General features: G+C 40.2%; 1 protein-coding gene across 7 annotated transcripts in view; it reads right to left on the bottom strand.

The window, feature by feature from the left end:
- BICD1 (BICD cargo adaptor 1) overlaps positions 1–13,174 on the bottom strand; it is a 180,560-nt gene extending 167,386 nt beyond the window's left edge. For 3 of the 7 annotated variants that reach the window (XM_019736747.3, XM_019736779.3, XM_019736769.3), the window contains exon 1: positions 12,075–13,171. In XM_019736747.3, the coding sequence (XP_019592306.3) occupies positions 12,075–12,287 (213 nt within the window). In that variant the 5' untranslated portion in view covers positions 12,288–13,171. Of the gene's footprint in view, positions 1–12,074 lie in introns of all 7 variants that reach the window. The other 4 variants (XM_074325843.2, XM_088798762.1, XM_019736733.3 and 1 more) reach the window with 3 other exon arrangements.
- Positions 13,175–14,131: the final 957 nt, after the last annotated feature.

Here is a 14,131-nt window from a genome sequence, read left to right as displayed (position 1 = left end):
CAAGGCCTTGCCTGCCAGGGACTGACAAACATCATTAGAAGACCCTTTACCATTGGGCTCCAAACCACTGGTCCACGCTCACCTCCCACTTCTCATTCTATTCCAAATACCACCTCCTGCAACACCACGGCGGCTGACAAGCAACAATCTCTCTAATCTTCCCTCCTTGGCAGGTTGTTTGCTCTTCCTGAACGACTCGGCTCCTCTCAGCTGCATGAAAAATCCCTCCTCTTTCCTTATGCCTCCTTACTTGTTGCCTTAATCAAGACATTTTCTCTGATTCTTTTAGGTTGAGTTTGCTGCCCTCTATGATGGTGTTCTGTCAAGCCCAGCCAACGATTATTTTAATATTATGATTAATTATTATTTTTATCACCATCACCTACATCATTTATCAGGTGCTTACTATTTGTCAGGAACTGCATTACATGCTTTATGTGGATTTTTGCTTTTAACACCCACAGTGATTATCTTCCTCCATTTACAGAGGAGAAAAGTGAGGTTCATAGAGGTTAAGTACCAGCCTAAGATCACATAACTACCAAAGAGATTGAAATACAGTTCATTCTAACTCAAAGCCTATGGTCTTTTGAATAAAATAGCATAATCACATTTATTCATGTCTGTTACCTCCAACAGTAAATAATTAATTTAAAGACTATGTCTTCCTCATTTTTGTATACACAGCATAATGCTTAGCATATAACTGATGTTCTCTAAATATTTAATACATAAAGAAATGAATAAATGACCAGCATTCATTTCAGGCTCTCAGGAACCACAATATCAACTGTAGCACAGAACCAGTAACACAATGTTGAAACTGTCTTTATGTCACTTTAGATTTGGCTCTTAGGCTCCAGAATAAGGGACAGAGAGTAGAGGAAAGGTAAGTAATCAGGTACAAGGAACCAGGCAAGTCAGCACAGTGTCTTTTCAAGTAAAGTAGTTTAATTAGTCAAACAAATGATGATTTTTCTAACAAGTGGTCTATTTCAAACTCTTTTCAAAATAGCCAGCTATCTTAATAATGTCATCTTTTTTTTTTTTTCTAACTGAAATTAATGCAATACCATCAACATCTATTAAACTAAACACTTGCTATGGGGAGAGAGTGGAGGTGGAAGAATACAACATATCTCACAAGCTCCCAGGTTAATTTAAACTCCTTCGCCCTGAAGGAGGTTCGAGTCTTGCTGGAATATATAGCAAGATTATCTCATTTGGGGAGAAAAATTGTAGGACGTTGTGACTCTGCTCAAAACCCTCCAAATGTCTCCCACCTCACTCAGAGCAAAAGCCAAAGTTCTGGTAACAACCATCATTTAACCCCATGCTCTCACTGGTCTCATTTTCTATTCACCCCCTTCACTGAATGCCCTCCAGCAAGATGGCCTCTCTGCCATCCCTCTGAAGGAGGCTTTCACTGACTACTCTATTGAAAATAGCAACCTTTCCCCACTTCACGGGCCATCTCCCTCTTCCCTGCTCTATGTTTCTCTATACCATTTAGGACCATCTAACATTCTATTTTACTTATTCCTTTTGTCATTGTCTCTCCTCCTCATCCCCCCAGCCCCGCAGAATGTAAGCTTCAGGAGCATTGAGATTTTTGTTGGGTTTGTTCTCTACAGTAATCTCAGCACCAAGATTTATGCCTAACACATAGGAGGCACTAAATATATCATTATTGGAAGAAAGAATGAACGAACCATGATTTGGTTTTATGCAATGACCTATCTGCTCACAGTATTTACTTTGGTGTCCATTTTCCTAGTTTCTAAATCACACTGGTATCATAAATTAAAATGCAACTTAAAATTTTTTCACTTGCAATTGATCAATGATGACCAAAAATATCATTGGTCTAGAGTTCTTTTCATTCTTTTCCTGAAATGTCTTACTGAGACTATTGTCTAAAAATGTAATTGTAGTTTTGAGATCCTGGTCTAAATTGTAGCAAATAATAGTTCACATTATCCCAGACACATCAATGTGACTTGCAAAGATATGTGATTTATTTTACTAAAATAAGAAAATCACATAAAACTTGGTTGGAAATAACTACAATGATTAAGATAAAAGACCTGAGGACTCTCTCTTATTGCTCAGATTCTTAGAACCAGATCATTTAACATTAGTTAATTCTGAATTATCAATACTAATTAAGAACCTTATCAATTAAAAAAAATAATCCAAATAGTCAAGAGGTATTTATAACTGGTTTTCAAACACATTATTTCCTTTTTCTCTCTAATTGTTGCTTTTCCTTCCTAATTATATTTTCTTGAAGTTTTGAGCTTAAAGGCTCTGTGCACATACCAATATTAGCAGAAAGCCAGATTGTGATTTAAAAGGGGGAAAAATGGTGAGTTATGTATGACAAAGAGATAACCTGCAAGATGCCAGTATCTTCAGCTCAACAAAAGAAGTCACGTACAAGATTAAACTCATCCTGTCTCCATCTAGTTACCTCACACTGAGGTCAACTTCAAAAATCACCTAAAACCATCTAGAAAATGGCAAACAGTGAGGCTTATCAACAAGGCACATCCACGGTATAATATAAACCTCTTTCAGTTTCAAAAATTGATGGCTGAGGGCTCTTCAGCAGTGGCCTTTGATTCCACATTACTCAGCAGTATGCAAGAGAAAAACAAAGACCCATCATTCTGAACCTCCTATTACAGACCCGGCCAAACTGCAACAAAACATTCTTAAGGAAACTGCTACTGTTATTATGTACTTCCCATACATGTAAACAAGCTTCTTACTTTCAATTCTAAATTTAAAGATAGAACCAAGCAGATAAATATTACATTTTAGAGCAGTATTTTTTCTCTACAAAATATTTGAAACCGGTAAGCATGTATAACTAAAAAAACAAAAGGAAAATAACTCCGGAAGTTGAAGATCAATCCATCAAAGCAATTCTTTTTTAATGTTCTATTTCTAAATTTGTAAAGTTGGCATAAACAACTCAAACAGAGTAGAATAACAAATCAGGCAAAACAAAGGAGACAGACACCTTTTCAAGAAATTTTTAACAACCCTGAAGGATAAAAATTAAACGCAGTCATTTAACATACATCTTAACTAAGGCAGTTATGTTTTTGATGATGTTGTTGGTTTTCTGAAAGGCTTTACAGTGTCTTCATTTCCCAAAAATAGAGAAGACAAGTAAAAAGACTGCAATTAAGGTTTACACATTAGCTCATAACTTCCCAATTTTTCTTACCAAACACTTCTGTCCCTTTCAACTCCAGAGTTGAAAGTTTCTAAGGAGAAGGATTCTCGGCCTGGAGCACCCAAGAGGAGGGGGATTAAGTACTGAAGTGCGGGCTCCACCTCCAATGACTCTGAGTGAACTGTCCTGGAGTGAGGTCGGGCAGCAGTAGTTTTATAAATCACCCAGGTGATCCTAATGAGTAGTCTTTATTGAAAGTCACTGGATCTGACCCACTTCTCCTAAAAGAAGCCCCCAGGGGGGGTAAGTAGGCCCCGCTCAGATACTTGCAATGTTGAGATGCAAAACCTCATTCAAAAAACCCAAAGTCAATTTATTACTTTATAGATGGTCATTTTTCAAACATGAATGGTTATTTTTTACAGGGCACGGTGACCTATCATTTCGCCTAATTACAGAGTTCTTTGCACTCGTCCCTCTTCCTAAAAATGACTTCCCCCAATCTCCACAGGACTGGTTCCTCATCATTTAGGTGTGGGCTTCAATGTCACCTCTTGAGAGAGGCTTTTCTGAGCAGGCTTTCCCCAGCCAGTCTCCATCTCTTCACTCATGGCATTTCTCACACCTGAAGCCCGTGTGTGCTTGCAAACTGTCTCCCAGGTCTGAAATATAAACTCCATTCAGTGAGCTCCATCTTATCTGTCTTGTTCAACATTTCACCTTTAGCAAGTGGCATTTTGCTCATCATGGGAGCCATTCAATACAAACTTGTGAGTGAATAGATGAAGCAGAACAAGAAGTAATGGGCAACCTAAAGCAAAAGGAAAAACTCAGATTGGTACATAATGTAAAATAGTTGACGATGTAGATGATAAAATATTGGACTAAGTGTAAATGACAAAATATTTAATCGTGTGTGTGTGTATGTGTGTGTGTGTGTGTGTGTGTGTGTATGAAAACAAAGATTCTGATGCCGATTAGGGAGCTGGAAGGGCAGAATGGGGCACCCCAGGGTTGGTGGGGGTCGTGGCAGGGCAGAGCCCAACACTTGGGGCGGTGCATTAGTGGAATTAATAAATAATCAATAAACCACTAAATGGATATATGAAAAGGGAGAGATGGCCCCACGGGGCTCAGGGCAATGGGGGTATACCTGGAGACCACTCTCCTATCCTAGAGGTTTGTGGGAGGGGAGACAGAAAAGAAGTGAAGCTAGCACTCAGTCTCGGCTGGTGACTCTAAGGGCAGCCCACCTAGCAGGAGATGGCGGGTGAGCTGCTGATGGGTCTGGGGGCCATTTGAAGGTGCACAGTAAACAAAAGGGGTTGGGGAAAATAGGTTTGCAGTTTCCTGGTACGAAAATGTTTATCTTCCCCAAATAGCAGATGTCTCTGAGAATAAACGTTCATCTTTGTGAAGCATCGAAAAGAAAGAAAGAAAAATCCTGGAGGCAGTAGACCACCCCCCAACCTCAAAGCAACCACATAGCTTCAAAATGTATCAAGTTTTAAAGTTTCACTGAAACTTTCCCCAAGTTACAGATGAAGTCATCTTAAACTTTTCTCTTATGCATCAGTTTTCTTCTGAAAATCAAAACGTAAATCATAATGAAGATAAACTTTTGATACACTTTGAAAATATTCCAAATATTCAAAAGTCCTAAATACTGTCAAATGCTAAACGTTAAACGTTAAAACAGAAATATTTAACCATGTTAGAAACACGGTGATCTGGTGGTAAGGACGGGAGTGTGAAAAACAGAAACATATGAAATTACTTGGAACACCTGGAAAGATTCAGATTGGAGAGGCACCTTAGAGACCATTCGACATAAACCCCTTTCCAAGCATGAACCCTCCAAGGCAGTATTCCCAGCAAGTGGTTGGCTAGAATCTCCTTAAATTTTTTTGGTGACAGGGACCTCACTACTTACTAAAGAAGGAGGCCTCATTCCATTCTTGGAAAACTACTTGTTACTTCTTTATTTTGATCCAAAATCTAGCTCCCAGGGACCCTACTGGGCCTTGTTCTGCTCTCTGAAGCCAAGTACAAATATGTCAATGAAAACAAACACAATGAATCAGTTTTCTGACATTATAGATGTGACTAGAAAGGTAAAGTGCATCCACAGTGGAAATGAGATTGGGCCAAGTATTCAAAAGAGAACTATGAATTGTTAAAAAAAAAAAAAAAAAAAAAATGTGCAGGGATAAAGTACAAGTGTGAAAACAGGTGGATTTTTATGGCTGGAACTGAGTGACCAAAGTGGAAACTAATAGGAGGAAAAACGCAGAAAACAGTTAATACATATCCCTAAAGGCTAGGGGGAAATTATTGCAATTAAGCAACAGTATTCTGTACTTTGTAAAAACTAGAATGAATTTGAAAAGGACAGTTAGATAAATAAGTAGACCAGGTAACTCTAAAATACAGCATCACAGAAGTTTAGAGCTGATAACATCATAGAGATTATCTATTCCAACCTCTTAATTTTATAGACAAAGTAATTAAATCCCAGGAGAACAAGGTATGCATTGACAAAGAAGAACACTTTTGTGGAACATTTTCCTCTCTTGTACGCTCTTCTCCCCATTGCCTACATAACACGCTAAATCTAAGATGCTGAATAAGATCCTAACCAGCAATCTCAAAACTCAACCATCACAGGGCAAAGATGGGGTGATGTAATGACCCCCAGTTGCCTGGATCATCTAGGCTTCTCGCCAAGACCCAGTATGGACAGGATGTGGCCACACGACAGGCAGGCTCTTGCCGGCCATGGAAACCAGCAACCTATTATGCTCCATCCAGCCGAAAAGACAAGAAATCAAATTCGCTGCTAATTCACTCACAAAACTTTCCATTTTTTTCCTTGGTATTATCACACAGGTCTGCCACGGGACAGCCAAACAAGCCATCGGTGTCTTTCACACACACCCAAACCTGCGTGCTCTGTGCTGACCACCCAAGCAGAACCTGGGCACCTACCAGCTCCCCCACTCCCAGCCCCTCAACGCTCCCGGAGGCTCTCTGGTTTTCTGCTTTAATCAGTCCCATTTACTTCACACTTTAAACATCAGCACCTTAAAATTACAGTCCTAGAAATATCTGCATTTTAAAAGGCCATACTATTAAATGAAAATCATGATGGCATGATCCCACTTTTATAAAAACAAAGAAATAAGAACAACACAAAAACCCTACGTATGAATTCATATATGTAAAGATATTGAAAAACACATATAAAAGAATACTCACCTAAGTGTTAGCAATCCAGACAGATTTGGGAGGAGAGGAAGAGGAAACTATTACTTTGTATATGATTTTATTTAACTTGCATTGTTGCCATAAACTGTCATAATTACACAATTGTAACTTTTAAAGAGCAACTAAACTCTTATGACCAAAACAAACAAACAAACAAAACATAAAAGTGCTCATGGAATTTCAAGTATCAGCCAGGAAAGGATATGCTATTGCTCCTAGCCCACCTGACCTAACAGGTCGGGTTACCAGGCCCTCTAGGTCCTCACAGCGCCTGCCCAGTTGCTTTGCCCATTGTTTATTAGTTTGCACATCCTTTAAGCTCAGAATGCAATCTGACTTAGTTAGTGAACATGTAGTTAAAATTGTTCTATATTCCATGTTCTGGAAATTAAGTTTGAATAAAATGACAACCAACTGCACAAATTATTCATTTGTTTTATTAAACTGAGAGTTGAGTATTTGAATCTCATGCAACTTATGTCTCCCCTCAAAGAAAACATGGAGTAAAAAGACTCACACATCCTTGCCATCGACTTCACCCTCTAAAACTACTCTTCCCCCCAGGACCTTCCTTTGTGAATGGAACCACCGTCCATCCATTCTGAGATTCTCAACTCTCCTCTTTTCCTCACTTTCCACATCCAGTCATAGCCAACACCAAGTTCCATCCTACACATCCTAAATAGATCTTAGGTTTGTCCCCTCCTCACTATCCCTACGGCCTCTGAACAGCTCCAATCCACCCTCTGTGACCACACCATGACCTTCTAAACTGCAGTTGGGACAGATGTTTCACCCTCTCAGATAGTATGGTGAAGTGATAAGAAAGTAGGCTCCCACCCCAAATCAGGTTTCATCACTTACTTAGCTTCGTGGCCTCAAGAAGAATCCTTAGCCTAAGACCGGCATACCTTCCTCTTCTGTATAATTCAAGTAATACTACCATGTAAAAGGATTATTATAAGAATTAGAGATAAGGCATGAAAAGCACCTAGTCCTAAATGGAGCTTGGTACATAGTGCACGCAATGCTTTATTATTTTTATTATTTTCTTATCTGTAAAAATGGGCAATAAGCCTCTGAGTTACTTTGAAGATTAAATGAGATAAGACCTCAGGCACCAAACACAGTTACTAAGTGTTTCCTTTCATTTCCTTTCAATGGTCTCCCATTCCCAAGACAAAATGTGCTTACTGCCACTTTCCCACTTTCATCTTTTGCCGCCTGACTTCACATATCTTTTCTTCAGCATAATTAATTAATAGTAAGACTATGCATCTCTTCATGCCCTCCTCTCCTTCAAAGCCACATTTACAGGTGTAACCTTATGTGCGGGACAGTCCTTTATTATATATATTTCAACATGCAAGTAACTATAATATTTTCAAAATTCGAATGTAATATCTATAAAGTACAAAAGTGTATAAGGGGACAATAGGGCAGATTATTTGTAAGCATGAAATTCTGAAGAAAATCTTCAAACCATGGCTGCTGTATGTGTTCATGCAAACATGGTGAATGTGATGAAAGATTATAAAATCTTGCTAAATGATATCTAAGAACTTTGCTAGAGATGAAATGTTGAGTTGAAATAAAAAGAAGGGATGATGCAAGGTAAAGCAATTGCGTGGAAAACAAATGTGATTCAAAGTTATTATGTCTGTTGAGGATGATAAACAACCATATGCTGATATATTTTAGATGTTTTAATTAACTTTAAATAAATGGGATACATATAAATATTTCTTCTTTAAAAACAATAAGAAAAATATTAGCTTAGGTAAATAAATTAAACATTAACTTTCTATATGTTTATTCATAGATTGGAAAAGGAAGCTGGGTTTCCCCCCCAATATGATTTCATGATTAGAATTTACAGACATAAAGAAGCTAACAATCTTTCTAAACATCTGAGGGTAAAATATTAGCTCTTTAAAGATGAAGCCAGGTAATTAAATAGCTTTAATTCGGTCCCTAATGTGACAATCTCTAAAAGTATGTAAGTTAAATGTTTATTTCTTAAATGATGTCACTATAGCCCTGTAAAAGCATAAAGTTGTCTCCAGAAGAAGCTGTTCAACACCCAGAAAGTGCTTCTTCAGCAGCTCGTGCTCAGCCTTGGTGTCAGCTTTGAGCAAATGAGCTGAAGAGTCTTAGTCCATTGTCTACTGTAACCTAGGTGTAAAACTTCTCTAGAGTTGTCACGCGGATGTTTTCTAAAATGCTACCAGAAATGCTGAGTCATTCCTTTCTTTGGAGATCTTTTTAAACTTCACTACATTTAATATTTTAACCATTTTCTAAGTTTAAAAAAATAACTTAAATTTAAATTTTAGGGTTGTCTTTAAATGCCTATACATTTTTAGTTTTCCAATTATTTTAGAATAATGACTGGTCTTCAAACACTATTTTGGTCTGGGGACAGACGCAGCGCTGATTTACGCACATCCCAAACATAAAATCAGCCAGGCCCTGAACAGAACTGGGCATGCATGCCCATCACATCATTGAAAAGCAAGTATTATTAATATTTGCGAAATCATAAAGCCATGGTCAAGTATGCTTGTGGACATGTGGCTTTGTCCAGCTGTCCAAAGATAATGAAAAGGAGAACATGATGACATCAGAAGTCATCCTTTTTTCAGATCCTTAGTACTTTTCTTTGAAGTGTGTTCTCTTGGGAATAGAATTACAGCAATCATGTCGGCACGAAGCAGAGCTCTAAATGGTCTCAAGCCAGGCCAAAAAGCAATCTGGACTGAGAAAAGACACGGCTAGAAAAAAACGAATGACCTCACTATCTTGATTTTGCACATCTTCAGGCAACACTGCTCACTTGCATTACTGTCCTAACAGCACACAGCCTGGAGAGAAAGGCAGCAACTGCTGGGTGCTGGCTCTCAGAAACAAAACAACCTGTAAAGACTGAGCCATGTTACCACACTGAAAATTACTAACGTCCAAGGTGGACTTAGTACAGTATTTTTCTGTTGACATTCCCATAAACTGGTCCAATTATTTGTAAATGAATCATATTTGCTGGCAGAGCCTAAAAATAAGCCAAAGGTTTATTTTATACTTGGCTTCAGAGATATAATGCAACATCATTTACTATATATAGCTGGATATGAACAAAACTTTCTTTTGGAAAATCAGAGCACTCACAAAGTGTATTTTTCAAAAATGACTTCTGTGTGACATCATCACTGGAATATCTTCATTTGCACAATTATTTTGGATTTACTTTTTAAACAGGAAGAATTATTGAGACGGACTTAGCTCATTTAAGTAATTCTCCCAACTAAGTACACATGATATTAGTTAAATGATAAAAATAACAGGTCTCACTATCAAATAATGAAGTATAATGATTATTGTATTACCCTACTGGTGTATAATTGTATAAACCAGTCATTAGGAACCTAAAACTGAATTACGTTTATGCTAAATGCAACTCAAATCACATATGTAAACAAGTATCATTTGGTAAAAATCATCCTGATAAATTCTTATTAACCTCCTGCTATCCAGAAGAAAATATGCCTCAAAATTTTTATAGAAAAAATTATAATTGGTATTTGCATTATTCTGTATTAAGAAACCAGTATTGTACTATTCCTACAAAACACTGTTTTCTCATTTTTCCCATTATTGCTGAAGAAAGTAATACAGGTAGGTTTTAATACTAGTCACTTCCTATACTTTCTAATTTTCTTAGTCTTTCTCTGACACTAACCAATATTGATTAGTGAATGCTTGATAAAGGTATCTTCTTCCAGTATAAATTTATTATTTCATAAAATATCTATTGCACACTCACTATGTTAGGCTTTGCGTTAAAGACTTTGGATGCAATGTAAATTAAGACAGATTCCTTGCCTAAGAGCTCATGGTCTAGTAATAGCAAGATAATTGCATTAACGTTTACTACGCAGGGAAGGGCAATAGCACAGAAGAAAACCCTAAAAGAGTTGTTTCAGTGGAGCAGAGTCAGTTAACAGTTACATTCCTTTTCATTAAATTTCATTCAATTATGTCTATGCCCTTTATCAAGGAGGTGATGGCTTAACACTGACTGGTTTGTACTTCCTTGTCTTGGCAAAGCAGTGGTGATAGGGGTAGACAACATCAAAACATCTCAGCATCAAAACATCTCTGAGAATTACAATCACCATCCTGTTTCCTGACTTCACAAGGTTTAGCATAACTGAATTTAAACATATCAACCTAGGCCCTAATCTAAGTTGGAAAATACCAGTAAGTCCAGCTGTTATTAAGACATGTACGTGGTCAGACAAACATGAACTAGAAATGTACAACCGGATACACAAAAATCAGATTTCTAGGTAGGATTTTTACCATATATTTATTTTTTGGTATGTAGGCATCAGAATAAAAATAAGATGTACCTAAAAGTATAAATGCTCACCATATTATATACTAAATTAGAAGGCAAGCTGATTAGCTATATCATAATATTTTTAACGACTCAAAACAATATGCCCCTCACAAAAAAAACTGTTTGCGAACATTATAAGAAAAACATTATTGATAATATTATATACCAAACTAAAGTTAACATTTAAAATGTCTATATGCACCTAAAAATAAAGACTTGCCACAAAGAAAAGCAGTGTGTACATTTAAATTTATAACTGGTTATTTGCTACCCATAGTGCCTCAGGAATCAGATAAAACAAGACTGAATTCCTTCAATAATATGTATATTCTTATGAGTGTTTGATAGTAAATCAAAGCATATTCAGTATTTTCTTCCAATACATTAGCCAGTCTTTAAAAGAAGCCAAATATCAAAAGAGTAAAGAGGACAAGTGTCTATTTGTGATATTCCAGTTTTATAAATACAGCCATTTCAAAAAGAAGAGCCTCATTTGAAATGCACAGCGACCCACATACTTGATCTATACCACTCTTCAGACCATTGGTAGGGGAGTTAACTATTCCCTGGTCAGGGTGACCTTATAAGACTAGTGCAAGGCCCAGCCTGCCTCACTCAGGTGATGTCAAGGCAGGCAGATCACCCAGCAGAGTTGTTTTTCACCCGCAGCCAGTTGACAAGAATAACTAAAGCCAAGGAGAATCAAGATTGCCCGGCCTTTGTCAAATGGGATTGGCGGGATGTTCTAACCTTCTCTCATCAGAGTGCTTACATTCAGCAGAAGGTGGAGGAGAGGTGCCATAGATTCTACCTCCTGCAATTGTGGGTCCTCAGCACAAACCTACTTATCGCCTTGGGGATTATGGGATTGTCACTGAAACCTGGGTTTGCACTAACAGCAGTTTTCAGAAGTTTGATTTACACATTCCAACCTAGTAGAATGTCGCCTTAGAGTGCTGAGACTTCAAGACTCTTATGAATCTCCCTCCCCCACAGCCATTGCATCCCAAATTCCTGCTTATACATTCACTTCCTGGGCAATTTTCCTCTTATGGGAAAAACAATGGACTCTTTCAATCTTCTCTTATCAACAAAGGGCTCTAAGATGAAGAAACAATCCTTGCAATCGCATCCTTTCCGACTTCTTTATAAATGATGAGTGGGCGTGGGGGGGGGGCGTGGGGGGAGAACAGAGGAGGGAGTAGGTGGCACACAACTCACCTCTTTGAGCTGCTCCAGCTCCTGTTTAAGGCTGTCGTACTCAGCCTCCAGCTCGTCATACTGTTGTTTGAGAGTCAGCTTCTCCTCCAGGACCACCAGCCCGTACTCGGCAGCCTGGATCTTCTCATGGGTGGTCTCTGTGAGCTCCTTGGTCAGCCTCTCTATCTCAGTCTTATAATGGTCCACAGTCTGCAATACCTCTTCTGCGGCCATATCCCCGGTGGATGGAGGCAGGAGGCGGGGGACAGGGTGGGGGAGATGGATGCAAAGCAGGCAGGTAAGGGACAAGGAAATGGGGAGGGAAGGGTAAAAATGGAAAAGAAAAAGTGTGGCTGGGTGAACGAGCAGAGCAATGCAGCTAGCTACGCTACCCGAGAAACTGACGTGAAATGCAACATGGAGAATGCAGGGGAAAGGATCAGGGGCAAGGCGGCAGCTGCTGCCGCATGTGTCCTCTGGGCCTGCCCCTGCGTGCGGTCAGCAGCCGTGCGGCATGGCCCGGGCTGCAGCGGCCGGAGGCGGCGAGGGGCTCGGGATTCTGCTTATTCAGAGGCGCATGGCCGCCATGTCTCCCGGGCAGCGTCACTGCGGTCTCCCCCAGGCCCCTCGCGCTTCGGCTCGCGTCTCACTCGCTCGCTCCACCTGCTCCCTCTGGCTGTGCTGCAGCCGGTGCGGAATGATGCAGTCTCGGGCCCGCTCCCTCCCTTCACGCCTGGCCGGGACACCGAGCAGGGGGCGGGGAGACGGATGGAGTCAGCGCGGGGGGAGGAAGGAAGGATCAGACGGTTACATCCCGAGGCACCTCCCGCCGGGTGCGCTGGGCGCCGCCGCTGTCAACTGCGCCCGGGGGCGCGCGGGGAGGGAGCCTCCGCCCTGCCCCGCCCGCAGTTCCTCGCAGGGCTTTGCCGGAGTGGACATCCAAGCCCGCGACAGTGCGTGGGCGCCCCTGGTCTCTCGCTAAGCTGTGAGCCCAAGCTCTGCAAACTGTCTGGAATCGGCGCCTTTCCCAAAGAAAAGCAAATAGTAACTAACGCGCTCGGGGCTCGAGCATCCTTCTCGCTGCCTGAGCTCTCGGCGTTCTTCCCGGGCCTCTGGCACCCAAACGCTGTGCTTCCAAAGCCTGCCAGGCGCGCCCCAAGGCTCCCTCTTCCGCCCCCTGTCTCCTTGCCTCCCCCTTCTCTCCCCTCCTTTCTCTAGCTTGGCCTGGTTCACCTCCCACTCTTAACAAATAACCTTATTGCCACGTCAGGGAAGTCTTCTCTAAAGATTGCTTGACCAAGCCCAAGCTTTCTGGAAAGAAGCCTCTAGGTGCCATTACGTATTCTATGGATTCTTCAGTAAAGGAAAACTGCATGAAATTTCCAATATATGACATCAACAATACCCTACAATAAACATGTTTCAAGTAGTAAGAGCTAATAGATCTTGAGACCATGTGCCAAGTATTCCTCTGAGTATGGTACACACATTCTCTCCCATCCTAACAACTCTTTGAGGTAGGAACCAGTATCCCCAATTTACAGGTGATGAAAGATAGACACAGGGAACTTGAGTGATTTGCCCAAAGTCAGGCAACTCTGAAGTGGTAAAACCAAAATTCAATCATAACGCCAAAGCCCTGAACTGGATCATTATGTTGGCTTCACCTTCACTCATTACGAATACAAACCCAGCATCTGAATATTAATTGCTCAAAAAATGACCGCTTTAATCAGTATGAACAGTGACAATGAAAAGTCACAAACGGAGGTCAAGGCAAAGTCAGCGAGAGAGAGTAAGACTAGAGAAGAGAGGAGAAGAGAGAACAACTAAGAAGAAAGGCAGCAATAGGAGCAAAAAGAGCAATTTCTGTGTAACTAGGAAGCTGTAGGATCAATAGATCAACGGTCTGACCAGTTCCTTGCCTCTCTCCTGGGTAGCACTTATTACACAGCTTTTTCTCAGTGGCCAGGTGTTCAACACACACACACACACACACACACACACACACACACACACACACACACAGCTTCCTCAGTTAGAAAGCAGGACTCAACTCTCCCATCATTGTGTGCATG

The sequence above is a fragment of the Rhinolophus sinicus genome, chromosome 1 (genome assembly GCF_057876585.1).
Source record: "Rhinolophus sinicus isolate RSI-liver-muscle chromosome 1, RSI-T2T, whole genome shotgun sequence".
Taxonomy (NCBI): Eukaryota; Metazoa; Chordata; class Mammalia; order Chiroptera; family Rhinolophidae; genus Rhinolophus; species Rhinolophus sinicus.
This window is presented reverse-complemented; position numbering and strand designations above follow the sequence as displayed.